The 27957-nt window shown below is 34.4% G+C and overlaps 1 protein-coding gene across 19 annotated transcripts in view; it reads left to right on the forward strand.

Moving 5' to 3' along the window:
- Positions 1-27957, forward strand: part of CHD9 (chromodomain helicase DNA binding protein 9) — a 244763-nt gene that overhangs the window by 145650 nt on the left and 71156 nt on the right. For 18 of the 19 annotated variants that reach the window (XM_059043684.2, XM_059043692.2, XM_059043691.2 and 15 more), the window contains 12 exons: positions 3034-3180; positions 4122-4190; positions 4274-4329; positions 5012-5129; positions 8022-8108; positions 8341-8478; positions 15810-15931; positions 19122-19365; positions 23477-23653; positions 25015-25158; positions 25255-25510; positions 26595-26805. In XM_059043684.2, coding sequence (XP_058899667.1) covers positions 3034-3180; positions 4122-4190; positions 4274-4329; positions 5012-5129; positions 8022-8108; positions 8341-8478; positions 15810-15931; positions 19122-19365; positions 23477-23653; positions 25015-25158; positions 25255-25510; positions 26595-26805 — 1769 coding nt within the window. Of the gene's footprint in view, positions 1-208; positions 267-3033; positions 3181-4121; positions 4191-4273; positions 4330-5011; positions 5130-8021; positions 8109-8340; positions 8479-15809; positions 15932-19121; positions 19366-23476; positions 23654-25014; positions 25159-25254; positions 25511-26594; positions 26806-27957 lie in introns of all 19 variants that reach the window. The other variant, XM_059043707.2, reaches the window with a different exon arrangement.

Below are 27957 nucleotides of genomic sequence, written 5' to 3' on the forward strand. Positions count from 1 at the left end.
GTTTTTGAATAGCTGTATATTCAAAATAACCTTGTGAAGTTAAAACAAATATATATATATATATATATATAGAGTGAAGGTCATAATAATTCAGGCCACCCTCTGCTTTCTAATAATTAAAGTACGACTATAGGCCGTAGGGGTGGTGGCATTTGTTGCATTATGGGGCCAGAAAGCCCCTGAATGGCCTTTCTTCTTCCTTATGCAGCTTCTTATCCAATGGGAGAGTAGTGGCTCAAGGCTCCTGGGCTGCTGCAAGAGTTGAGGTAAGGGCAGTGACTAAAGCTCCTAATATTATATGGCCTGGCTTTTTCTTCATATGTTATCCTTAACTTAGGCAAACTTATAATTATTCAACATGAGAAAATTTAGTTAAATTTTTACTAAAATGATGCTGGCCATTTTTCCATTAACAAACAATGAAATGGTAGAATAGGTTAACATGCACATTTTTTCCATACTTTTCACTGTAGTTAATTAGGTTGCTTTGACAGATGTGTTGCTTTAACACACAAAAATTTAATGGGGAAGGAAAAAAGAATTTTCTAGTAAACAGTTATAAATCTATATTATTGATATATTTAAATATATTATTATATAAATGATGTATAAATATATAAAAGTAGCTTTCAACCACAGTGGATTGTCAAGATTTGAAGGCTTGAAAAGTAATGTAAGGTTCAGAGTCAGGTGGAAATCTGAAAACATGATTATCATACTTAATTTTTTACCTAGTAGAGAGTAATGCAGTAGTCTGACTATATTTAGAGACTTAAATTATTTTAAAAAGCCCTTATAGCACATTTTATTAGGATTATTATAGGAAACAAGTGATATCATAATGAACTATTCAGTCATTTAAAAGCATAATGTTTCTGACCTCTTATGTAAAGCGCTGTTGATTGATCTATTAAAGCCTTTAAGACATAAGAAGAAAAAAGCTAGAAAAAAGAAATATGAAGAAAGAATTTGTCACTGTTTTAAATTGTCCTTCGAAAAACATTATGAAGAAAGAAAGCCAAAAATATCCACATTAGCCTAAAATGCAGACATTCAAATTAGCTTTGTATTTTTAAAGTAGTAGAACTATTGTATGACAGAGGAGGTTAATTGGTGAGAGTGGTACCTTACTTGGCTTTGCCTAATATGTAACTATATGCTCTAGTGAAATATAAGTTATGACGAAATCAGCTCATAGAGTTGAAAAACTCAGAGTTTTTTTAATTACTCAGAGACTGATAAAGTCTTCATAGAATGAGGGAGCAGTTTACAGTAAGTGGCTCTCATTCTGTCTTGTGAAAAATTACCTGAATGTGCAGTTTTGTGAGTTGAAAGGATTCTTTCAGGCCACTTGTTTACTACTTACTAAGAACTGTGTGTGGCATTTCAAAGTACCAGTAGATGCCTAAGCGACCAGAAAGGAAACTTTAATGCTGAAATCATCTACAGAATCTTCTAAAAGTGTACTGAATTATTTCCAAACTTCATTATTTAAAAGATTTGTGCCTAGTGAGACATAACATTGGTTATATAGGTTATTGTTAGAATAATAAATGTCATGAATGGTTATTAATTTAAACTGTTCTTGAGCATTAAGAACTATGATGCCTGTAATCAAACTCCAAACATTCCTTTAGCCTAGTATTAGATTCGAGATCCATAGAATTTTCCCTCCCAGGGAATAATAAATATTTCATATCTTTTCCAAAACAGGATGTGGGAAAATTGGGTTTCTTAAGAAGTCCTTTTTTATAACTTTTGTATGCCACCTTCCTGTCTCCCATAATGACAGAATTGTTACCTAGAGTTTTGAAAATGTAAATATCTTCATGGCTAAGAGATGGTGACCCATCCTAATTGAGGCATGGAATTTTTCTACTACATTTGGCTGAGCTACCTCACCACAGCAGTGCCTTTCTTTCTCTCAATATTCCACTACTCTCAAGAGAAAGAGGCACTGCATCCTTTCTGGATGCAAATAACAGTTTGTACTCACACTGCTGCACTGATTCAGTTTTGTCATGGCAACGGAAGTATGAAAGACCTCCCAAATTGAAGACATTGGCAGAAACCAAAAGGAGAATACATGGGTTTTTCTTTTGGTTGCATCTGGGGGGGAATGTCATGGGAGTTACTAAATACACAGAGAATAGTAAAAGGAAGAAGGAATATTGAGCAATAGAACAGTTGGCTGAGATGCCTCCATCCATGATATTTTAGGGAGGTGAGCAAAAGCAAACCTAAGTCCTTTGGGATTTTCAAGTCATTGTGAGATTTGTCTTTGTAGTGGGAACATCAAATATTTGATATTTAGGGAGGTAAGTAAAGCCATGCGCATTTGATACCTGATTTTAAATCATTCAGATTATTATTAAAATTACGTTGCTACACATAATACTTTCTGAAAAGCTTACTTCTGTTTTTATGATAGTGGTGTTCTTTATTTTTACGGGAAGCTAGTAAAGGTAGTAAAACACTGGTTCCTCCATTCACGTTTAATTTTTTGGTAGATTTCATACTTTGTTATTTTCTGTATCTCTTTTAAAACATTTTATATTATTTTGGGGTTTTAAAAAATCTGTTTTAAACACAAGTTCATGGGTTTTGTGTCAAATATTATTTAATTTCTTCTTTTATTTTTATGCCCCTGATTAAGTGTTTAACCAACATTCATCTGATATGTACTTTTTAGGTTTGGGGGCAAAAACTGAAAGTATTAATAGTTTAAAATATGTTTCCCAAGCTGAGAAATAGTTAAGTGAAAAGAAACCTTTTTATTCTTAACAATTTCTAAAGAAAAGTAATAAAGGTATTATTATTAATCATTGTTATTTGACACTTTAGGAAGTAAAACTAAAGGTTGTAAACCTTTGGCAAAGGGCAAATTATAATCTTCCTTTAATTAAAAGGAAAAATTAGAAAAGATGAATGTTGAATACAGTTTTGAAAATTTAATGTACAAAATTGCCACACTAGAAATAATTTTTTTTCCTTTAAAATAATCAGATACATGCTCCTTATCATTCATTACAGAAAAGAAGATCCAATCGACAAATTAAAAGAAAAAAATATGCAGAAGATGCAGAAGGGAAACAATCTGAAGAAGAGATTAAAGGCTCTATAAAAATAAAAAAGCATTCAGCTCCTTTACCTGGTGAACAGCCTTTACAGTTATTTGTGGTAAGACAGATTTTGGATTATGACAAAAAACATTTTAAACCAATGTAAATTTTAAAAAATATTTTCATTATCTTTCCTCCTAAAACCTGCTCCAGCTTTTCCTCCTAGATTCCATAATGTAGTTAATAGAACCATTAGTTATTCAGATCAGAAACCTAGGGATTTGTTCTCTCTTTTTTTTAAATCTTCGCTTCTTCGTCCAATTTTTTACTACATTTTTTACCTCCTAGATATATATTCCTGAAACTCCTCCAAGCTCTATCCTTCTTGCAGTATATTTCTAAGTTACAAGCCTAATCACAGTACTTTCCCACTGAAAACTCCTCTAATGGTGTCCTAAGTCAGAAAAAAATGAAAATACACTTTTCAGCATAACATATAAAGCCTTTTGTATGGATTTTCTGGCCTTATGTCCTTCCACTTCTCTCCACTCAGTCCTCTGGTTTTATGAACATGGTTGTCTAAATGCCATGTTTTGACACCTTTGTGTCTTTGCATATGCATTTTCCTCTTTGTAAAGTTCTTTTACTCTCCCTTATCTGGATTGTAAAGCAACCACTCACCTGCTAGCTGAGGGATCTGGCACCTTAAACAAGAACTTATCTTCTATATGCCTGAGCTTCCTAATCTGCAAAATGGAGATGATAATAGTACCTACTTTATAGTGTATTTGCAAGGATTAAATTAGTTAATACATGTAAAATGTTTAGAATAATGCCTAACACATTACAAAGCACCATATGTTTACTATGATGATGATGCCAATGATGACGAGGACAGTAACAACAATTGATATTTTTCATTTTCGTATTCCTAACATTTAACAGGTCCCTGGAACGTGTTAAATAAATGTTTGTTGAATTTTAGTATATTCATAAACAGAGTGGCAACTTGAAGTGTTTTCAGAATGTGTCATCATACATTTTTCCTCCCTCACATAGGAGAATCCGAGTGAAGAAGATGCTGCAATTGTGGACAAAATACTGTCTTCTAGAATTATAAAAAAGGAAGTAAGTAATGATATATTACATTTTACACTTTATATTCCATGACCTGATCATAAAAGTCGTAATTATTGAATTTATTTTCTTAGATATCACCTGGAGTGATGATTGATACAGAAGAATTTTTTGTAAAATACAAGAATTAGTAAGTATTTGAGCTAGAAAACTAATAGAAAGGTATTTAAATATGAATTAATATTTTAAGTATATTAAGTTAAATTATGATTTTTATCTGCATTTTAAAATATTTTATTACTTATTATTGCATGAACTTAAAAATTATTAAAAAGTGAAAAGATTTTGAAAACATTTCATGTTAAAATTGAGTGTATTTTATTTTTTTCCTAGAAAACATTACTTATCAACATCAAAATGCAGTAATATTTATAAGTTACACTTTTACAATTTACAGACATTATCCATCATATTTATATTGTTGAACTTTTCAGATTTTGTTCAACTTTTTCTTACACTTTGGTGAAGGAAGGTATTTTAAATAAAATTACATTGGTTTCAAAACAAGTTAGCTTTCTGATCATGACAAAATGATTATAATGAAGAAATAAACTAAAAGTCATATTTTGTTACCCTTATGATTCAGTTAACCATTCTGTTTCCATATGGCAAATTGCAGACCTTTTGATCACAGTGGCTTTATTTTAGTAATTATATGGAGTCTATTGACATTAAATGAAATGATGAACTACCTATTTGTAAAGTTGAAGATAATATTTTGTTTTAGAGACTGTGATTAAAAATAAATCTATAAAAACTCAAAACATGGTTTTCTATATCATTCTAATATATTGCTTTTATAAAAATTTTAGCTCCTATCTTCACTGTGAGTGGGCCACAGAACAGCAGCTTCTGAAAGATAAAAGGATCCAGCAGAAAATCAAACGATTCAAATTGAGACAAGCACAAAGAGCACATTTTTTTGCAGATGTAAGAAAAAAAAAGACTATTACGTGTTGAACTCTGAACACATGTAGTATTATGTATCAAAAATTTAAGTATTACTCATTTTAATTCTTAGGCTTCCTCTTATGATATTTGAAGATAAATGCTATCTACATATATTTTCTTTCCCTAAATTTAACTTGGAAAATAGCTAAAACAGGAACAGTGATAATTCAGAATGGTAGATAACCCTTGTGTTTTTAAATTAGCATATATTTCAATACTTTTTAGAGTTGAATGTGAGTGTGTTAATATCTTAAAGTATTTTATCAGCAAAGTTCTTCAAGAATGGAAATGGTAGCATAGCAAATAAATGGAAAAGAAGATTTTCCAGTATTTGAAATATATTGCATATTTTCTGTATCATCTTTGTGTATGCATGAACAGAACCTCACTGGAAAAACTCATTAACCTTTCCAGGCCTCACTAAAATGTCTGATGTCCTTTCCTGCTCTAAATTTTTTTTCATATTTCCTTTAATAGACTTCTAAATTTTTTTATTTTACTTTTTATATTTTAAAGTTTTTGGCTGTGTAGTGCAGCATGTGGGATCTTAATTCCCTGGCCAGGGATCGAACCTGCACCCCCTTCATTTGAAGCGTGGAGTCTTAACCACTGGACCACCAGAGAAGTCCCTTAATAGACTTTTTTAGAGCAGTTTTAGATTCATCTAAATTTTTTTAACTTTTTATTTGAAAAATTTAATACAACAAATTCCCACATATATTTTAACTAGATTCCCTAAATGTTAACATTTTACCATGTTTGCTTTGTCATTAACATTAATTCTCCTTTAGTCTTTGTGTACCTCTCTCTCTCTTTCTGCCTCTGCCTTTCTCCCATGCACATACATTTTTCTCTAAACCATTTGAAAATTAAGTCTCAATTTCAGTATTTTCTAGAAACAGTCTTACATAATAATAGTATAATTAACATTGATGTAGTACTGTTATCTCACCTATAGACCTTATTCATACTTCACTAATTGTTCCACTAGTGTTTTTATAGCAAAAAAAAGTGTGAGTGTGTATGCCTATTCTGGTCTAGAATCCAATCCTGCAGCATATAATGCATTTAGTTGTTATGTCTCCTTTATCAATATTTCTTTGTTTTTCATTACTTGGACACTTTTTAAAGAATTTAGGTGGTTTATTTTGTAGCCCATCCCTCAATTTGGGGTTATCTGATGTTTCCTCAGCTTCAGGTCATGCATTATTTAAAAGAACACTACAGAGATGATGCAGCAGCATTCTCAGTGTATCGTATCAGGAGGTACATGATACCTATTTGCCCAATTACTGGTGGTGTTAACTTTAATCACTAGATAATGGTTGATATCTTATGGCAGATTTTTCCACCATGAAGCTATTGTTATTTCCTTGTAATTATAAAATCTACTTCAAAAATTTGATGACTGAAATGACCTATCAGTTTATGGATGCTGGGAGGTCCTCAAAAATTTCTCACTTCCTCACTCTGACATAGAAGTTTCTAATGAGCTGAAGATTTTAGAAGTACTTAACTAATAATCTTCTAATTTTTCATGAAGATTAGGTACATTCATGACTCCGGTACAAGATAAACTGGAGCTGTGCAGATTTTCTTAGAATACCTTATTACCATTCTGGTGTTGGGCAGTGCTCTTTGTTAGCAAGTGTGTCCTGTACATGGGGATGATAGTATTGCTCAGGAAAGGATTAAGATAGGAGAACTAAAGGCAGAGCCATGGAGTACTATAACATTTAGAGGTTAAAGAGAGGAGGAGAGGCAGCAAAGATAGCTGAGATGGGTTTTTGGAAGTAAGACTTTGAGGAATGGGTAGGAATTAGCCAAGTAGACAAGAGAAGGAACAGCAGTCTATTCAGGAGAGAAAAATGAGTATAAAACCATGAAGGTGTGACAGAACATGGAGTTTGAAAAGCATCTGTTTTTGTACTCTAAAGCTTGAAATCTGGGGTACAGCTGTGTCAAGCAGTAGGAGATGAGGCTGGAGGAAAAGGTATGAGCCTTTTTATTCCACAGAAACTGATCTGGACTTGGTTCCCAAACAGAGGAGAGTCATTGAAGGATTTGAAGCAAGGGAGCAATATGTAATTTATATTTGAGAAAGAGTACTGTGGGGACAGTGTGAAAATAAAGGGAGGCATTTGTAAAGATCAAAGTAAGAAGTGATGAAGCAGTGAGAATGAGGAAGGAGGAACCAATTTGAGTTACAGATAAAAGTAGGATCTGTGTGAATTGATGAGTTAAGAGATGTGGGAGATTAAAAAAGAGAAGGAATCTAAGATGACTTCTCCATTGCTGGCTTGTGTTAGTGGGAGTAGGATGTGAATTTGGTGCTGTTACTGTTAACCCAGTTAGAAACTACAGGAAGAAGTGTAGGTTGAAGAGTAAATGAGTGCAGTCGAGTGTGAGGTAGCTTAGAGAGTTTGCATTTAGTTAGGTAAGGGGCTCTTGAGCACAAGAACCATCAGTACAGAAAGAGTGTTTGATACAAATGAGACAGGAGCCTCCAGGTCAGGTGATTAGTCTTCAACTCTTGGACCTGAGGAAAGTAGTAAAACAAAGGTAAAGGAGAGCCTCTTTCCAAAAGAGGCTCCCTTTCAGAAATTTTTAAAGAGTAATTTACTTGTCTGGAGTACCTATTTTTTAGTGCTGTTTAAGTTGAGTTTTTTATATATAACATGGTGATTCATAATATAGACAAATATCCTAGCAATCTTTCTGAAATTAAAATGGAAGTATTCCATTTTTTTGAAATTTAATTAAAATCAAACGTGTTTGTTCTATAGTGAATAGCTAGTAAATTTGTCTTTATTTCACTTTCATCTTTCTACTTCTTTATCATCTATCAACTAAGTTACTTTTTAATTTTAGATGGAAGAAGAACCATTTAACCCAGACTACGTTGAAGTAGACAGAGTATTAGAAGTCTCTTTTTGTGAAGATAAAGATACTGGTGAGGTAAGTAAATATTTGGTAGAAATAGTTTTTAAGTAAGTAAGAAAACTCTGAAGACTTCCAAATATTAAAGCATTACTTTTTTAAAGTTAATGACCTAAAAACACCAAAAAAAGTTTCATAAGTTTTACCGATATAGGTTAATATATTTAAACTATTTCTGGGGATTCTTAATTTAAACTATTTCTTACTATTCTTTTTCAAAATGGTAAAAGGAAAAAAAATTTTTTTACAGCCTGTTATTTACTACTTAGTAAAGTGGTGCTCATTACCATATGAAGATAGTACTTGGGAACTAAAAGAAGATGTAGATCTTGCAAAAATAGAAGAGTTTGAACAGTTGCAAGCTTCACGGCCTGACACAAGACATTTGGTAAGAACATGCCTTAGCATCATAAAATCGTAGCACTTCTTTATTCAACAGATTTAATGTAATTTTTGAAATTTTAATTTAGTCTGGTATGCAATTAATATTGTATTTTAAAAATTACTACATAGTATCTTACGTATGTTAATTTAACTATTCCTCCATTAGTGGATACTCCAGTGTTTTGCTCTTATAAACAATGTTACATTGAACATTGAGCCCTTGTAAGATAAATCAGGGCTTCCCTGGTGGCACAGTGGTTGAGAGTCCACCTGCTGATGGAGGGGAAACAGGTTCGTGCCCCAGTCCAGGAAGATCCCACATGCCGCGGAGCGGCTGGGCCCGTGAGCCATGGCCTCTGACCCTGTGTGTCTGGAGCCTGTGCTCCACAACAGGAGAGGCCACAACAGTGAGAGGCCCGCGTACCGCAAAAAAAAAAAAAGATAAATCAGAAGTATAATTGTTTGGTCAGAACATATATTCATTCAAAAGTTTGAGAAGTATTTCCTTTTAAATTCCCCTCCAGAAAAGTTGCAAATACTTCTACCTCATCTTGAATTTAAAACTTTTGCACCACTTTTTCTCTCTGGTCATTTATAAAAATGTCAAGAATATCAGTTTCAGCTCTAAGCAGAGTTATGAATTCTCTATCAAAGAAAAATTCTTATTATACCCGCCTTTCCTTGTTTTCTGTAAACAAGTTATTCATAACTAAATAGTTCTACTTCTATAGTAGCTTTATTTTTAGAAAAACCTTTTGTATAGAATATTGTTAAAGGCCTACATAGTGGGGCGGAGTCAAAATGGTGGCATGGGAGGACATGGAGCTTGCGTCTCCCCACAACTAGGGCACCTGCCAGATGCTGGTGGGGGACCTCAACACCCAAGGAGACAGGAGGAACCCTCAAGTGACCGGGTAGGATGTGTGGGGGATTGTGAGGTGGGAGGAGAAGTGGAGGCCGGACAGGACTGGGGCCCCTGAGAGGTGGCTAGGAGAGGGGAGGGTTTCCCACGCCTTGGAGGGCACCCTCGGAGGCTTGGAGGATCAGGGGAGCGCACCTAGCATTTCCCCTTCCCACTCGTGCCCCAGGAAGCCTGCTGGTCTCCTGGGCCCCTTCCAGACTGCGTGGGTACTAGGGATGTAGGAGGGAGGGAGGAGGAGAGGCAGCGGGGAGGACCCTCCAGGACCATGGGATCAGGGGAAGTACCTTGGGTGTTTCCCCTGCACTCGGCCACGGTAAGCCTGTTAGGCTTCCTGGTCTGGGGGCCCCCGCTGGCTGTGTGGGTCCTAGGGGCATGGGTGGGGGAGAAGAATAGAGGCCAACAAGGAGAGCACCATCTGCGATTGGAGGATCAGGGGGAACGCGCCTATCATTTCCTCTGCCTTCTCGGGCCCAGGGAGCCTGCTGGGGTCCCGGACCTGGTCCTCCACGCTCCAAGGCCAGAGGCGCTCCTGGGCCCCTCCTACTGTGGTTGAACCTAAGCCTGATCAACCCCCACGGCCTTTTCCAGCCCTCGGGGTCCTAAGAAGAGGACCCACCCACCACCTAAACCCTGCCCCTGCCTAAGCCCTGTCCCCAACAGCCAAGGCCTTTTCCGGCTTTTTTTTTCCCTCTGCTACCCTGCACAGTTTACAGGATCTTGGTTCACAAGCTGGGGGTCAGGCCTGAGCTCCTACAGTGGGAGCTCTGAGTCCAAACCACTGGACTAACAGAACCTCAGACCCCAGGGAATATTCATTGGAGTGGGATCTCCCGGAGTTCCTCATCTCGGCATCAAGACCAAGCTCTACCCAGCAGCCTATGAACTCCAGTGCTGGAAGCCTCAGGCCAAACAACTAGTAAGATAGGAAACAATCCCACCCATCAAAAAAAAAAAAAAAAAAAAAGTGAAATGACAAAAATACGTGTCACAGATGAAGGAGCAAGGTAAAAACCTACAAGACCAAATAAATGAAGAGGAAGTAGGCAACCTACCTGAAAAAGAATTGAGTAATGATAGTAAAGATGATCCAGAATCTCAGAAATAGAATGGAGGCACCGATTGAGAAAGTACAAGAAATGTCTAACAAAGATCTAGAAGAACTAAACAAACAAACAGAGATGAACAACACGATAACTGAAATGAAAAATACACTAAAAGGAATGAATAACAGAATAACTAAGGCAGAAGAACAAATAAATGAGCTGGAAGACAAAATGGTGGAAGTAACTGCCTAGGAACAGAATCAACAAAAAAGAATGAAAAGAATTGAAGACATTCTCAGAGACCTCTGGGACAACAATAAACGCACCAACATTCAAATTATAGGGGTCCCAGAAGAAGAAGAGAAAAAGAATGGGTCTGAGAAAATATTCAAAGACATTATAGTGGAAAACTTCCCTAATTTGGGAAAGGAAATAGTCACACAACTCCAGGAAGGGCAGATAGTCCCATACAGGATAAACCCTAGGAGAAACACACCAAGACATATTAATCAAACTAACAAAAATTAAATTCAAAGAAAAAGTATTAAAAGCAACAAGGGAAAAGCAAAAAATAACATACAAAGGAATCCCCATAAGGTTATCAGCTGATTTTTCAGCACAAACTCTGCAGGCCAGAAGAGAGTGGCAGGATATACTTAAAGTGATGAAAGAGAAAAACCTACAACCAAGATTACTCTACCCAGCAAGGATCTCATTCAGATTCGAAGGAGAAATCAAAAGCTTTACAGACAAGCAAAAGCTAAGAGAATTCACCACCAAACCAGCTCTACAACAAATGCTAAACGAACTTCTCTAGGCAGGAAATACAAGAGAAGAAAAAGACCCACAAAAACAAACCCAAAACAATTAAGAAAATGGTAATAGGAACATACATATTGATAACCTTGAATATAAATGGGTTAAATGCTCCAACCTAAAGACACAGACTGGCTGAATAGATACATAATCAAGGCCTGTATGTACACTGTCTATAAGAGACCCACTTCAGACGTAAGGATACATACAGACTGAAAGTGAAGGGTGGAAAATGGTATTCCATGCAAATGGAAATCAAAAGAAAGCCAGAGAAGCAATACTTATATCAGATGTAATAGACTTTAAGACTGTTACAAGAGATAAGGAAGGACACGACATAATGATCAAGGGGTCAATCCAAGAAGAAGACATAACAATTATAAATATATATGCACCCAACACAGGAGCACCTCAATACATAAGGCAAATGCTAACAACCATAAAAAGGGACATAGATAGCAACACAATAATAGGGGGACTTGAACCCCCCCCCCACTTACACCAATGGACAGATCATCCAAATAGAAAATAAATAAGGAAATACAAGTGTTAAATGACACAGTAGACCAGATAGATTTAATTGATATTTATAGGGCATTCCACCAGCAGGTGGCAGAATACACTTTCTTCTCAAATGCACATGGAACATGATCCAGGATAGATCACATCTTGGGTCACAAATCAAGACTCAGAAAATTTAAGAAAATTGCAATTGTATCAAGCATCCTTTCTGAGCACAACACTATGAGATTAGAATTCAATTACAGGAAAAAACTGTAAAAAACACAAATACATGGTGGCTAAACAGTGCACTACTAAACAACCAAGAGATCACTGAAGAAATGAAAGAAGAAATTTAAAAATACATGGAAACAAATGACAAGGAAAGCATGACAGCCCTAAATTTATGGGACGCAGCAAAAGCATTTCTAACAGGGAAGTTCATAGCAATTCAATCTCACCTCAAGAAACCAGAAAAATCTCAATCTAACCTTACACCTAAAGCAGCTAGAGAAAGAAGAAAAAAGAAAACCTAAAGTCAGTACAAGGAAAGAAATCATAAAGATCAGAGCAGAAATAAATGAAATAGCAATGAAGGAAACAATAACAAAGATCATTAATACTAGAAGTTGGTTGAGAAGATAAACAATATTGATAAACCTTTTGCCAGACTCATCAAAAAAAAAAAAGGGGGAGGATGCAAATCAATAAAATTAGAAATGAAGAAGGAGAAATCACAACTGACACCACAGAAATACAAAGGATTATAAGAAACTACTACAAACAACTATATGGCAGTAAAATGGACAACCACGAAGAAATGAATAAATTCTTGGAAAGGTACAATTTTCCAAGACTGAACCAGGAAGAATTAGAAAATATAAACAGACCTATCACAAGTAATGAAATTGAAACTGGAAATAAAAATCTTCCAACAAACAAAAGCCCAGGACTAGATGGCTTCACAGGTGAATTCTATCAAACATTTAGAGAATAGCTAACACTTATCCTTCTCAAACTCTTACAAAAAATTGCAGAGGGAGGAACACTTCTAAATTCGTTCTACAAGGTCACCATCACCCTGATACCAAAACCAGACAAAGATATCACAAAAGAAGAAAATTACAGATCAATATCACTGATGAACATAGATGCAGAAATCCTGAGCAAAATACTGGCAAACAGAATCCAGCAACACATTAAAAGGATCGTACATCATGATCAAGTGGGACTTATCGCAGGAATGTAAGGATTCTTCAATATATACAAACAATCAGTGTGATACACCATATTAACAAATTAAGGAATAAAAACCATATGATCATCTCAATAGATGCAGAAAAAAAGCTTTTGACAAAATTCAACTCCGATTTATGATTAAAACTCTCCAGAAAATGGGCATAGAGGGAACCTATCTCAACGTAATAAAGGCCATATACAACAAACCCACAACAAACATTATTCTCAATGGTGAACAACTGAAAGCATTTCCACTAAGATCAGGAACAAGACAAGGATGTCCACTCTCACCACTCTTATCCAACGTAGTTTTGGAAGTCCTAGTCACAGCAGTCAGAGAAGAAAAAGAAACAAAAGGAATCCAAATTTGAAAAGAGGTAGTAAAACTGTCATTGTTTGCAGATGACATGATACTATACATAGAACATCCTAAAGATGCTGACAGAAAACTACCAGAACTAATCAGTGAATTTGGTAAGCTTGCAGGTTACAAAATTAATGCACAGAAATGTCTTGCATTCCTATACACTAACAATGAAAAAAAGAGAAATTAAGGAAACAATCCCATTTACCTTCTCAATAAAAAGAATAAAATACCTAGGAATAAACCTACCAAAGGAAGCAAAAGACTAGTACTCAGAAAACAATAAAACACTGATGAAAAAAATAAAACAAAAAAAATAAACAAAAAAAATAAAACACTGATGAAATAAATCAAACATGACATAAACAGATGGAGAAATATACCATGTTCTTGAATTGGAAGAATCAACATTGTGAACATGACTATATTACCCATAGCAATCTACATATTCAATGCAATCCCTATCAAACTACCAGTGGCATTCTTCACAGAATTAGAACAACAAATTTTACAATTTGTATGGAAACACAAAAGACCCTGAGAAAGAAAAACAGACCTGGAGGAATCAGGCTCCCCGACTTCAAACTATACTACAGATCTACAGTAATCAGGAAGTATGTTACTGGCACAAAAACAGAAATATAGATCAGTGGTACAGGATAGAAAGCCCAGAGGTAAACCCACACACATATGGTTATGTTATCTTTGACAAAGGAGGCAAAAATATACAATGGAGAAAAGACAGCCTCTTCAGTAAGTGGTGCTGGGAAAACTGGACAGCTACATGTAAAAGAATGAAATTAGAATACTCTCTAACACAATACACAAAAGTAAACTCAAAATAGATTAAAGACCTCAATGTAAGACCACTATAAAACTCTTAGAGGAAAACATAGGAAAAACACTCTGACATAAACCACAGCAAGATCTTTTTTTTGACCCACCTCTTAGAGTAATGAAAATAAAAACAAAAATAAACAAATGGGACCTAATTAAAGCTTAAAAGCTTTTGCACTGCAAAGGAAACCATAAACAAGACAAAAAGACAACCCTCAGAATGTGAGAAAATATTTGCAAATGAAGCAATGGACAAAGGATTAATCTCCAAAATATACAAACAGCTCATGGAGCTCAACATCCAGAAACAAACAACCCAATTAACAAATGGGCAGAAGACCTAAATAGACATTTCACCAAAGAAGTCATACAGACTTCTTTACATGGTTTTTTTGGTTTTTTTGCAGTACGCGGGCCTCACTGTTGTGGCCTCTCCCGTTGCGGAGCACAGGCTCCAGATGCGCAGGCTCAGCGGCCATGGCTTACGGGCCCAGCCGCTCTGCGGCATGTGGGATCTTCCCAGACCAGGGCACGAACCCGCGTCCCCTGCATCAGCAGGCGGACTCTCAACCACTGTGCCACCAGGGAATCCCCCTGTAAAGTATCTTTGATCAAATGAAATTTGTTACTGGCCTAAAAACTAAGGAAACAGTGATTGGATTGCTGAAAATAAAATTATGGAGAATATTAATTAATGTGGAAATTATTTTAAACAATAATTAAAGCAATATTATATGTTAATTATTTTAAAGTTCATTGGCTACCATTTAAGAAATTTTTTTTTAGTAAATCCTCAATTCTTCATATTTAGATGCCATTATAAGATAGTATTTTTAAAGTTTATTTATAATTGTTTCTACAATATAGAATACAATTTTCTGTATATTGATCTTATATCATGTAATGTTAGTAAAATCACTTCTTAGTTTATGTTTTTTCTAGATTCCACAAGATTTTCCATGTAGACAAATCATGTCTTCTATAAATTAAGAAAGTTTTACTTCTTCCTTTCCAATCTTAATGACTTATTTCTTGTTCTTGCCTGATTGCTTCTGTTAGAACCTGTAGTACAATGTTGAATAGAAGTGATGACAGCGGACATCCTTGCCTTTTTCTGATCCTAGGGAGAAAGCATTCAGTTTTTCCATTTTCTGCATCTGCTGAGATTATCATATTTTTGTTTTTTAGTCTGTTGATCAACATTGATTAATTTTCAAAGTTAATCCACCTTCCATACCTGGGAAAAACCGCACTTGGTCATGCTGTGTTAACCTTTTTATATATTGTTAGATTCCATCTGCTAACATTTTGTTATGAATTTTTCGTCTCTGTTCACGTGGGATATTGGTCTCTAGTTTTCCTGTATTGCCTTTGTCTGATTTTGGTATCAGAGTTTCATAGAATGAGTTGGGACATATGCTTTCCTCTTCAGTTTTCTGGAAGAGTTCGTGTAGAACTTACTTGGTCTTTAGATGTTTGTAAAATTTCATCATAATGTCATATTATGTTATTCTTCTATGATTATTTTAAAAGCAATGCTTTTACCATGTATGAGATGTAGGGAAGATCAAAAAATCTAAAATACATCATTCATTCTTTGTTTTTCCACAAAGGACCGTCCTCCTTCTAATATTTGGAAAAAAATAGATCAATCCAGGGATTATAAAAATGGCAATCAACTCAGGGAATATCAACTGGAAGGACTCAACTGGCTCTTATTCAACTGGTACAATAGGTATGTAGTGTGTATTAATATTAATAGAAAAAAAATTTAATGTGTGGTTTTTTTTTTTATGTGTTTCAAAAATACATTAAGTGAAATTTTTACTGATGTTGCTACATTATTACTGTCATAGAGTCTTCATTATTGAAAATGAAGTTGTGGTTAGCTCAAGAAGATATGTACATTATAATTTAGGATTTTGACTACAGTTCCTTCCTTTTAATGTGTACCAATGAGAATAGAAGAAAATTGATATGTTAATTTGTAATTAAATTTGAAATACCTTTGTTAACATCATCAAACGTCAGCTGTGTTACAGAATGTTTTTCAACTTACACTACTGTCTGCCAGTAGTTGAATGTAGTTAGTAAGGTGTCAGCAGTTCCATCTATAAGAATTAGATAGGTCTGTAATGTACGTCTTCAAGGAAGCAGATTGTCAGCAATTGATAAGGAATAGAATACTAAATATAAGAACCTACTAATCCATTAACCCCATTTATTATTAATTTTCCAAGTTGTTCAAAATGCTTTTTGGAATATTATCTCACCTTTTTTTAGTGAGATGGAAAATTAATTGCAAAAGAAGTAAAAAATAGTATCTTGATTGAGAAAAAAGTCTGATAGTGTATATAAAAGAGCAAATGAAGGTAGTACTATTATTAATAATAATAGCAAAATTTTATGACATATTCAAAATCACTTTTCTGTGTTTTTACTTGTCACATGATTCTTCTGTTTCACTAAGTAATGGTGAGTCATGAAACTCAGTCAGGTGGAGTTAGGAGAAACCTGTTATTCCACACAGTGCTCTTTCCCCTGGTTTATATTTTCTAAATGTTAATCATTTTTCCCAAGAGAATCTTCCTGGTAAAATAGTTAACAAAATTTTATTTTAATTGTCTTCTCTTATCAATACCCTTTCCCAGTTACTTGTTTTAAACTTGCGCCACTTTCCTCAAGTACTTTATCACAACCCTATCCCCTTCACTCTCTATATATGACTGCTTCATAGAGAAGCCTACGGCCAGTAGGTGAATTCATTCAGATTCTTGCCTGCCCTCACACCCAAGCCTACAAATATATCTCCATCCTTAGCCATTCTTACCTCTGTCCTCATATCAGAAGTTAAAAGGTGCCTCCCCAGAACCAAGACTAATGCAACCGCCTCAACTCTTGACAGGCATCTAATCCAATCTTTTCAGAACCTCACTTCAGTCACTTATTATCCTTCTCTGTTGTATCTTCAAATTATCTCTTAAGACTAGTGCCATCCCTTCAGTCTGTGAACAAATTTGGGTTTAACTTATATATAAAAGTAAGGAAAGGAAAGGGTAAACCTTCTCTTGGCTCTGTTTTTCCTTCTAGCTACATTGATCCCTCTTTGTAACTTCCTAGGCAAAGGTCTAGGAAGTATAGCCTATATGAACTCTTCCCATTTTCTCATCTCCAGTTCTCCTTAAACTTGTCGTTTGACTTTTGATTCTGTATCATCTCTGAAACTCTTAATTTTCTAATCCACTAGATATTTTTTAGCCCTAATTTGCTGTCTCTGCTGTGTTAGATAATAGTTGCTAGTTCTTCCTTTTTTTAACTTTTCCCCAATTCTCACTCCCAACAGCTTCCACAGTGTGATTCTCCTAGCTCTCCAGTACCTCTGTAACTATTCCTTTCAATAGTCTTTGCTGGTTCTTCTTCCTTGCCTACCCTTTCAGTGTTGTTGGTTTTTTTCTTTCCCAAAGTTCTGTTTTTTACTTTCTTCTCATATTACATGTTTGTTCTCCCTAAGCCAAACTGTACTCCCCCATGTCTTCACTTATCAATAACATCTTTAACCAAGGCCTTGAACTCCAAGTCCGTATTTGTTTACTTCTGGCTACCTTAATGTCTATCTCAAAGATTCTTTAAACCCAGCATATTCAAAATTAACCTTATTATTTCCTGTTTCTTCCATATCAGACTTATTCTTCAAATATTTTACATCTTGGTTAATAATAACACAACTTATTTAGTCACCCAGACTGAAATCTGACTGTCATCCTACACTCCATATATCTGATTGGTCACTAAGTCCAAATCATTCTAACATGTAATTAACTTTGGGATCAGTTTTCTCCTCTTGATCCCTCCTACCTTAGTCCAAATGTCCACCCATTCTTTCCTGCATTATTGTGGTACTTTCCCAATTACTGTCCAAACTTCAGTCACTTCACCTTCTAATATTCACATTGGCACCAGAGTAAACTTCAAGTACAAACCTAATCTCATCAAGTTTCTTTAAAAATGTGCAGTGACTCTCATTCATAATATTGTAAAATGATTTCTAACCTTTATTTGTGACCCCTGCTTATCTTAGTAAGATCCCTTCCCTTTACTGTTTCCTCAAAACCATATTAAATAACTTGTGGCCTCCCAGTTGATCATGTTCTTCACACTTATGCTCCTTTGTTCTGCCCTTTGGCAAAATCCTACTCATTACTGTCCTCCTCTTTGAAGGCAGCCTTATCTTCTCTCATCTCTTCTAGCCAGGGTTAGATGCTTACTCCTCTGAGGTTCCATAATAAACACTGATAATTCTTAACTGGCCGTATATCATAATCATCTGTGCAGCTTATTTTTAAAATTACAGTTGCTTTTATCCTACTCCATGCACATTGAATCAGAATGTAAAGGAAAGACCATGGGTATCTGTTTCTTAGACTATTCTGATGTATAGCCAGAGTCGAAAACCAGTTCTTCATTTGTGCTTCTGTGATAGCACATTGCATGACTATTTATTTATTTATTCATATGTCTGCTTTTCTAATAGATACAAGCCCCTGGAAGGCAAAGAACATGTTCTATTTCTTTTGTATCCTGTCATCTCATACTATCCATGAGATACAGAAAGCATTTAATAAATGTTTCCTGAATAAGTAACACATTTAGTTTGCCTTGCTCTTGCCATTTCGTTCTTTTAAAAAATCAGATATCTAACAGGTGGTATCTTTATTTTGGAGCTACAGAAATCTATAGTTGTCCCTTTGCAATATTATAATGAAATTATAATCTTTAGCCAAATCTGCACTTCAGCAACCTCTGCGTTATAAATGCAAATATTTTAACTTGATCACTGGTTATTTTTTTAAATATTTATCTTTTAAAACATTGTAGTATACAGAAAACCCCAAAATCTACATGGGTAATATATTTGTTTATTTCAGACGAAACTGCATTTTAGCAGATGAAATGGGTCTTGGCAAAACCATTCAATCAATTACATTCCTCTACGAAATCCTTCTGACTGGTATAAGAGGACCTTTCCTGATTATTGCTCCACTTTCTACTATTGCAAACTGGGAGAGAGAATTTCGTACGTGGACTGATATTAATGTTGTGGTTTATCATGGGAGCCTGATTAGCAGACAAATGATACAGCAATATGAGATGTACTTCAGGGACTCACAGGTGTGTTACTGGTGATTTTTTGTTGTTGTTTGAAAGGTCAGGTTTGCAAAAGATTAACATTACATATTAATTACTTTCAAATTTATGATAGATTTTAATTGCCTACTTAAATCTTAATCTCATCTCTTTATTCATCATATTTATTTTACAATAAATTTTAGTAACTGAAGAGAAAAATGACAGAAGTAGCCAAGCTCACGCTCTAGTTCACTGGAAGGAAGTATGCTGATTTATACAAATGTACAAATTTGATTGTATACTTAATTTTTCAACTAGAATAATTGCTTTACTAATTGTTTTCAGCTACACATTAAATTTATTTTAAAAGTAATGTGTCTCTTTGGTTATCCTCCATTTTTTCCCTCCATTTTAAAATTTACATCTCCACTGATCACCATGGGTTTGAATGCCGTGAGGTGAAACCATAGGTTCTCTTGTGTGTTCAATGAATTTTGATTTTAGACGGTTTTTAAAAATTTGGTTTGTTTTGTATATTGGTACAAGCATACATCTGTATCTTTCTACCCTTTGGATTGGTTATTTCATTACTCTATTGCTTTGATGGTTTTCTTCTTCCCTATATCCTAGGGGCACATTTTCCATTTTACTTTGGCCACTTACTCTTTTGGAAGGAATTCCTATTTTTCTGCTAAATACACAGATCATAAAATTGAGATGACATTATAAGAAAGAATTCCCTAGCAGAAGGTTAAGACTAGAAAACATGAAGTTCCAAGTTGCAGTTTTGAGTGGTAGTTTGACTCTTCTTAGGTAAAACTTTTATTAAGAAATAAGAAACAAAATTAATTAAAACAACTCACACAAAATTGTACTTTTTCATTGGAAAAGGTTATGGCACTCTGCCTCAATATAGCACCTTAATATTTTATTTCCTTTCACTGATTTTTCTGTTTTATAAGGACCATTATAACATGGCCAGATTATGGGATGTGATATACGTTAAGGTAAGGTAAAGTGCATAGCCTTCTACTTTTGCCTCCCAATTACAACTGGTTTTCTACTTATTTGAGGCTGAATATCAATAAAATTAATTGATTTTTTCCTTTAACCTCATTTCCCTTCTACTTCTATGGTTGAAATAATTAGATTTCTATGAAATTAAGTATGTCTGCAATCAGTTGTACTGAAAATTATTACCCTTGCACCTTTGGAGCCTATGACATCTTAGTTAAGTTATAGTTTCATTTCCTTCCATAGTGATTTATTATTCTTAATTGTACATTTATAGAATTTTAGAGCTCTATGATATCATTAAAATCATTTAGTTCAATCTCATTTTTTCTTTTTTTTTTTTTTTTTTTTTTTTGCGGTACGCGGGCCTCTCACTGTTGTGGACTCTCCTATTGGCGGAGCACAGGCTCCGGACGCGCAGGCTCAGCAGCCATGGCTCACGGGCCCAGCCGCTCCGCGGCATGCAGGATCCTCCCAGACCGGGGCACGAACCCGTGTTCCCTGCATTGGCAGGCAGACTCTCAACCACTGTGCCACCAGGGAAGCCCTCAATCTCATTTTTTAAAGGCACATTAAAATATTGGAAGTTTAAGGATTTTTAACAAGGTTACAGTTTTAATATATGTCTTGTATGAGTTTGGTATAAATGTGATAGCCAGAAGCTGAAAGATCTTGATGTGTTGTAAACTGAATAGTATATATTAAATTATATTTTTATGGTAAATGCTATACATTCTAGAAGAATATTATATGAAGGGTTTAAAATTTCAAGAGGTAAAGATGTCTTGTAATGAGCTAAATAGCTCTATACTTCAAACATAGAAATAATTTTCAGAGTTAATTCTTTCAAATATATTTTAATATAAATTAAATGAACATTTAACTTCTGCTTTTTCCAAGTTATTAAATAACTTCAAATCACATAAGTAGTAAAATTATGTTGTAATTTTCTCAGTTGCCTTGGAAAAAGTAACAGAGATAGTAACACTAATATCCACAGGCATTTATTGAGTATTTACCATGTGCCAGGCATTATGCTAAACAGTTTGCATGTAGTATTTCACTTAATCTTTGTAATATCAAAGATTAATTTATCACCTTGTAAATAGGTGATATCATCCTCATTTACAAATGAGGAAACCAAGGTAAAAAGAAGTGATGTAGTTTCCCCTAAAATCACAGAGCAAAACTGGGATTAATAAACCCAAGTCAGTTAGACTCAAGAGCCCTTGTTCTTAAACACTGCAATATTACTCTAACTGAATGCATCATATCCCAGGTTTTTAGAGCTGTGTAACACTTTATAACTATCAATATTTTAATAATATTCTACTGGAGCTATTGTTCAACTTAATGTCCAGCATATGCAATCAATATGAATTATTCTAAAATTAGTTTAAGTTTATAGGAATTAAAATCTAAATCAGATCGCATGATCCTTCTTAACCATTCATTTATTCTAATCCCTAATAGTTTATAATTTTCAGTCACATTTAAACATTCTCTTCACTTGGATTCCAGTACTTTATACTGTCCTATGTCACCACCTATTCCTTCTGAAGCCCTCTTTAACCAATTCCTTCTTGTCTTCCCATATCTAATCTTGGGGGTGACCCAGGGGCAATCTTCAGTCAATCTTCAGACTTTTTATATCTGTACTCATTCCATCAGAGATTTCATTCAGTCACACAACTTAAGTACTACCTGTACTGCTGGAAATTCTTAAATTTATATCACCAACTGTAACCTCTTAACTAAATTCCAGAGTCATATGCAAATGCCTACTCAATTACTCCATTTGGATATCTAATAGACATCTCAAACATAACATGTCCAAAACCAAAATCCTGCATTTCCTCATTGTAGTAAATGGCAACACCAACTTCTAGTTGAGCGAAAAAGTTTAGTCAAACTTGAATCCTCTCTTTATCTCACTCCACTCCTATCCATCAGTAAATCCTGTTGGTTCTACCTTCTAATTAAATCCAGAACTGAGCACTTCTCATGACTTCCATTGAAGATCTCTTGCTTGGATTACTATAGCAGCCTCTTAACTGGTCTCTATGATCCTGTTCTTGGCCTTTGTCAGACTATTTTTACCAGAACAGCCAAGGGATTCTTTTTAAATATATGTCAAGTCATGACACTTCTTGTCTCAAAACCCTCCTATAGCTTGTTGCTCACAGTAAGAGCCAGAGTCCTTACCACAGCTTTTAAGGCCGTATATAGCCTCATCCCCTCCATTCTCACTGGATTTCAGTCACTCTGGGTTTCTTGCTATTATTTGAATACTGCCCAAAATACTTCCACATTACAACGTTCATGCTCTCTATTTCTACCAAGAATTCTTTCTCCTGCAGATCTCTAGATACTAACATGGCTTCCTCCCTCATCTTCAGGACTTTGCTCAAATGTCACTTCTTAATGATGGCCTCCCAGTCACTCTAAATAAAATGGGAATGGTCACCTCCAACCCCATACTTCCTACTCCCCATCCCTGTTTTATTTTAGTCTATGACTTCTATTACTTTCTTAGTTTTTTAAAAAAATTTTTGGTGGGTTTTTTTCTTTGTTTTTCTTAATGGCTATGTCCTATATTTGAGTCATCGGAATGTAAGTTCCACTTGGATAATTATTTTTAATCTGTCTTGTTTACTACTATATCTCCAACAACTAGAACAGAGACACTCAATTAATACTTGCTGAATAAATGACATAAGTGGCCAATTTTTATATTAACTACTTATCTACCATTATATGTGTGGAGTCATGGATATAAGTAACAAGCATTAATAGTGAAATTTCATTGGCTAGCTTTTATAATAACCATTTCTTTTTTGACTTAACATTGTTATTACAACTCTTAAAAATTATAAAATGTTTTATCAAGAAATACTTATTTGGATATAATTATTAATTATATAATTTTTAACAACATTCTTGAAGACAGCAATCTAATACGGTTTTAATGCTAAAGTTCCTCATTTTAAGGGAGTGTCTGTGCATACATAAAAATTTCAGTGGAAAATGTTTTATAGCAGATGTCATTAAATGATTTTTATGCTGCTTGACAGGAATTAAAAATTATGATCAAGAAAGACATTCTAGCAAATTATTGTATTTGGTAATACATTTCTAGGGGCGAATCATTCGAGGCGCTTACAGATTCCAAGCCATCATCACCACTTTTGAAATGATTCTTGGAGGCTGTGGAGAGCTTAATGCAATTGAATGGCGATGTGTGATTATTGATGAAGCACATAGGTTAAAAAATAAAAATTGTAAACTTCTAGAAGGTCTGAAACTCATGAATCTGGTAAGTAACTTAATGTCATTTTTATGACTGACTTCTGTTTCTTAGCTACATAGTAAAAAGAGCTAATGCCAAAAACTTATTCCTTTTTTTTATTTTATAATACAGATTTCTGATTTCTGTCTGTGATAATCAAGATTATTTTGCTTTAATTAATTAGTAAGGGAGAAAGAATCTCATCTGTTTTCTAAGACTTAAATTTTTTAGTTCTTTCCTCCAAAAAGCTTTAGTAATTAACTGCTGTAGTTAAAAAAGAGAGAGAGAAACCTCTGTAGAGTGTCCTATTGAACGAAATAAAACTACAAGTTTGAAGGCAGAAATTCCTCAACAAAAAGTGCTTTCACCAAAGTTATATTATTCAGATCATTTATGATTGAGGGATAAGGTTTCTACACAATTCTACATACTTAGCATATATTTATTATAATTAATGGGATTTTTGAAAGTCATTAGTGAGTTTGCTTTAAAATCAAAGCATTTTGTGTTTTTTAACATTTTGATTTAATTAACATCACATAATTAGTACATGAGCACTTGAACAAATGATTCAAAGATATAGAACTGCATACAGTAAAACACTAAAGTGCTCCTTCTTACTCTTGTCCACGCCCACCCCTTCTCTTCCCCTCCTTACTCCAATGTTTGCAGATTGGTATATATCAGTTTAGACTGTTTCCTAACATTAAATACTATGCAGACATACAGATACATACACAAATATTTAGGTTAGGAATTTAGAGGTATTGTCAAATCAAATTTCAAATACTTTGTACTATTATCATTAAAAATTTTTTTTTCCTTTTGTTACTATTATGTTTAATTTGTAATGCAGTTCTAGTTTCGAAGTGTATTCCAATCAGCCCTTCACATTGTTCGTTTGTAGTTTTTAATGATTTAAGAATTTATTCTTGTGTAAGAAATCAAGTGATGATCTGCCAAATTATAAAGAATGAGCACTGTTCTGTATACAAATTACCATACCAAGAATGGTTGCGCAACCCCCATAATGCCCTCTTTGTTCTTTAAAATGTCTGTTTCCTTGAAAAAAAACCTAAAATATGCTTCTTAATTATTTAGAATTTTCTTTTAAAACCAACAGGTAAGAATTAATAGCAGACAAAGTAAAGTATTATGAGAATGATATGGAGTTTTAAAAAAGTGATTGAGAAAGTAAATTAATGATGTGATGTATGGGTAGAGATGTATTGCGTTGACTCTTGAAAATTATGGTCAAAAAAATATTTGCTTTTCAAACACTGAAACATTTGATAACCTATGTCAGCTTTCGTATAATTTTAGTGCTATGGTGTTTGACATGAACACTATAGTACATCTTATTGACATGTTATTCTTGCTTTATATAGGAGCACAAGGTGCTTTTGACTGGCACACCTCTCCAAAATACAGTTGAAGAACTATTCAGTCTTCTTCACTTTCTGGAACCCTTAAGGTTTCCTTCTGAATCAACGTTCATGCAAGAATTTGGGGATCTGAAAACAGAGGAACAGGTTTCCTATTGGTCTTTGTAAATAAGCACATCAAATCTCTTCTCATTGTAATTATGTATATGTATGCTACATATATTTTCATCATTTTTTATGCAGGTGCAGAAACTTCAGGCTATCTTGAAACCAATGATGTTGAGACGATTGAAAGAAGATGTGGAAAAGAAGTTGGCACCTAAGGAAGAAACCATCATTGAAGTGGAACTTACTAACATTCAGAAGAAATACTACCGGGCTATTCTGGAGAAAAACTTTTCGTTTTTATCCAAAGGAGCAGGGCAGACTAATGTACCCAACTTGGTCAATACCATGATGGAGCTCAGGAAGTGCTGTAATCACCCATATCTTATCAAAGGTAGCTTAAAAGGATTGCAAACAAATTCTCTTCTTTCAACAAATACTCATGAAAAAATAACACCACCACTACAGCTGTAGTGGCTGTTATAAAGAGAGGCAGTGATCCTATAACTCTCCACCCTGGTGTTCTGATTACAAGTGTTCCGGAGTCAGGAGCAGTGTGAGCTACTTCTTTACGGTGTCCCGTGTTAGCATCACCAGATTACAAAAGCAGGAGTTATGTTCAGTCTAACGTGGACTGTAATTCCTCCTCCAGTTTAATCCTCCTTATGGACAAAGACAGCAAAGCCTGTCTTTGAACCTCTGAATTTACATTTTTCTTCCTGGTTTCTTTTCAGTCTGGATAACGTAGATATTGTCTCTCAATTTTTATGTTCTAGTAGTGTTACTTTTTAAGGTCTTGTCAGCTTCTCTACTAATGGTCTCTCCGTACAACATTTGGGTATTTTCACTTATTCCTGGGAATATACTCTTAACTTTATCCAAGACAAGCCATTTCTTAGACTAGTAACTAACTCACTTGCAATCCTGGTACTCTTATGGCTAGACAGGCTGAAGGAAAGCAGAGAGCCTCTAATGCTAATCTAGACTCTGGAAGAAGTATGGTCAAAGACCTGTAACTTGACTTCCCTTTTAATTTTTCTTATTTGTTTGTTTTGATGGCAAGCAAGATGCCCATCCAGGTTAAGTATGATCACCTTTCAGTCATGATCACTGTTATATTGGTGTTTAAATACTAGATGTTTATTTAAAAATATGTGTTTACTCACCTAAGTTAGAACCACATTTTCATTAATACTTTTCCTAATAGCATTCATTAAACATTTAGCAAACATAAAATTTATATAAGACATGATGCCTAGTGTCTTGGGAGATAAAAAATGCTTAAGACACTGTCCATATCCTTAATTACTGGCTGGTGGGGATTTAGCCACAAACATAAGTAATTCTAATAAAAGCAGTGTACCTACCATTAGAAAATTTTAATGGTACAGAAGCACAGAGGAGCAGTATTTTAAAAAGAAAGTAGTTGGGAGTCATCTGCATTTGTGCACTGATGCTGTCTTATATTTCTTTGACAGGTGCTGAGGAGAAAATACTTGGAGAATTTAGAGATACATATAATCCAGCTGCTTCTGATTTTCATCTTCAAGCAATGATCCAGTCTGCTGGTAAATTGGTCCTTATTGATAAATTGCTTCCTAAAATGAAAGCAGGAGGTCATAAAGTGCTTATCTTCTCTCAGATGGTACGCTGCCTTGATATCCTGGAAGACTATCTTATACATAAAAGGTAAGGCATATAATTCACCACTGAATTAGACTATAAATTATGCTAAGTATATGTTGTTAAGTTTTTTGCAGCACTGTACTGTAACCCAACTTTATTCACATCTTCCTCTTTATCTAGGTAAGAATCCATTTAAATCTCTGCATAAAGATTGTTTAAGATTATGTGTCAGGTGTTTTCCTAACCTATATATGTTGCAATAGTAGACAGGGCTAAGGAGACTGATTAAAAAAATTTTGCAAATTGACAGGTATTTGTTGACCTACAAATGGGTTTTTTAGTTTACATTTTATTTGATTTGTTAACCTTGTAGTAGCAACATTTTAAATGGATTTATAACTATCTTCAAAATTAAAATGATTCATGATCATTTTCAGATCTTTTTTGTTGTTAAAATTAGAACCTGAACTTGCTGCACTTTGACTTATTGTACACTACATAATACTTGCTCATGTTTTAATTTTTTCTGATGTGTTTAATGTATGTTTTTTGTTTTGGTTTGGTTTTTTGGTGTTTGACAGTAAGATAGTCTTAAATAATGTCTAATTGGTATTTGTATAAATAGGATATTTATCATAGGATATTTATCAGCGCACTTTGTGGGCCAATTAGAAATCAACACATTAATACAAAAGAGAATATGAAGATTCAGCTGTAATTGTAGTTTACTATATTTTGATCCTTATTAATAAGTAAAGATCTGTCTATACTACTTTATATTATCAGAGATTTTGTAGTTCATTTTTATTTTTCATTTTGTTTTTAGTTCCACTTTTAGTGTCAGTGTTCCTTTCATTTAGTCTTACTCCAAAATGTGTATTATTCTCAGTTTTATACCACGTAAGTAGAAGAAGATTAAATTGCAATATTCCTAAAACAGCCATTCTTGCATTTTCTTGATGTCTTTACACGAAGAACTTTGTAAGCTAAAGATAAATTTGACTTATGATGAATTTAATGGAAAACCTCAGATTTCTTTAATGTCAAAAGTCACATTATTAGAAGTCACATCCCCATTTCACAGGTACTAAAGGTAACAGTGGAGCTGCTGCTGAGACTCTAGTAAATTATAGGTGGAAAGAAGTGTCTTGAACCAGAAGAGGTGTGGCAAGTGTCATGTGTATTCCTCTTCTAGTTCCTAAATTTGTATGTATT

Source organism: Kogia breviceps, chromosome 18 (assembly GCF_026419965.1).
Source record: "Kogia breviceps isolate mKogBre1 chromosome 18, mKogBre1 haplotype 1, whole genome shotgun sequence".
Taxonomy (NCBI): domain Eukaryota; kingdom Metazoa; phylum Chordata; class Mammalia; order Artiodactyla; family Physeteridae; genus Kogia; species Kogia breviceps.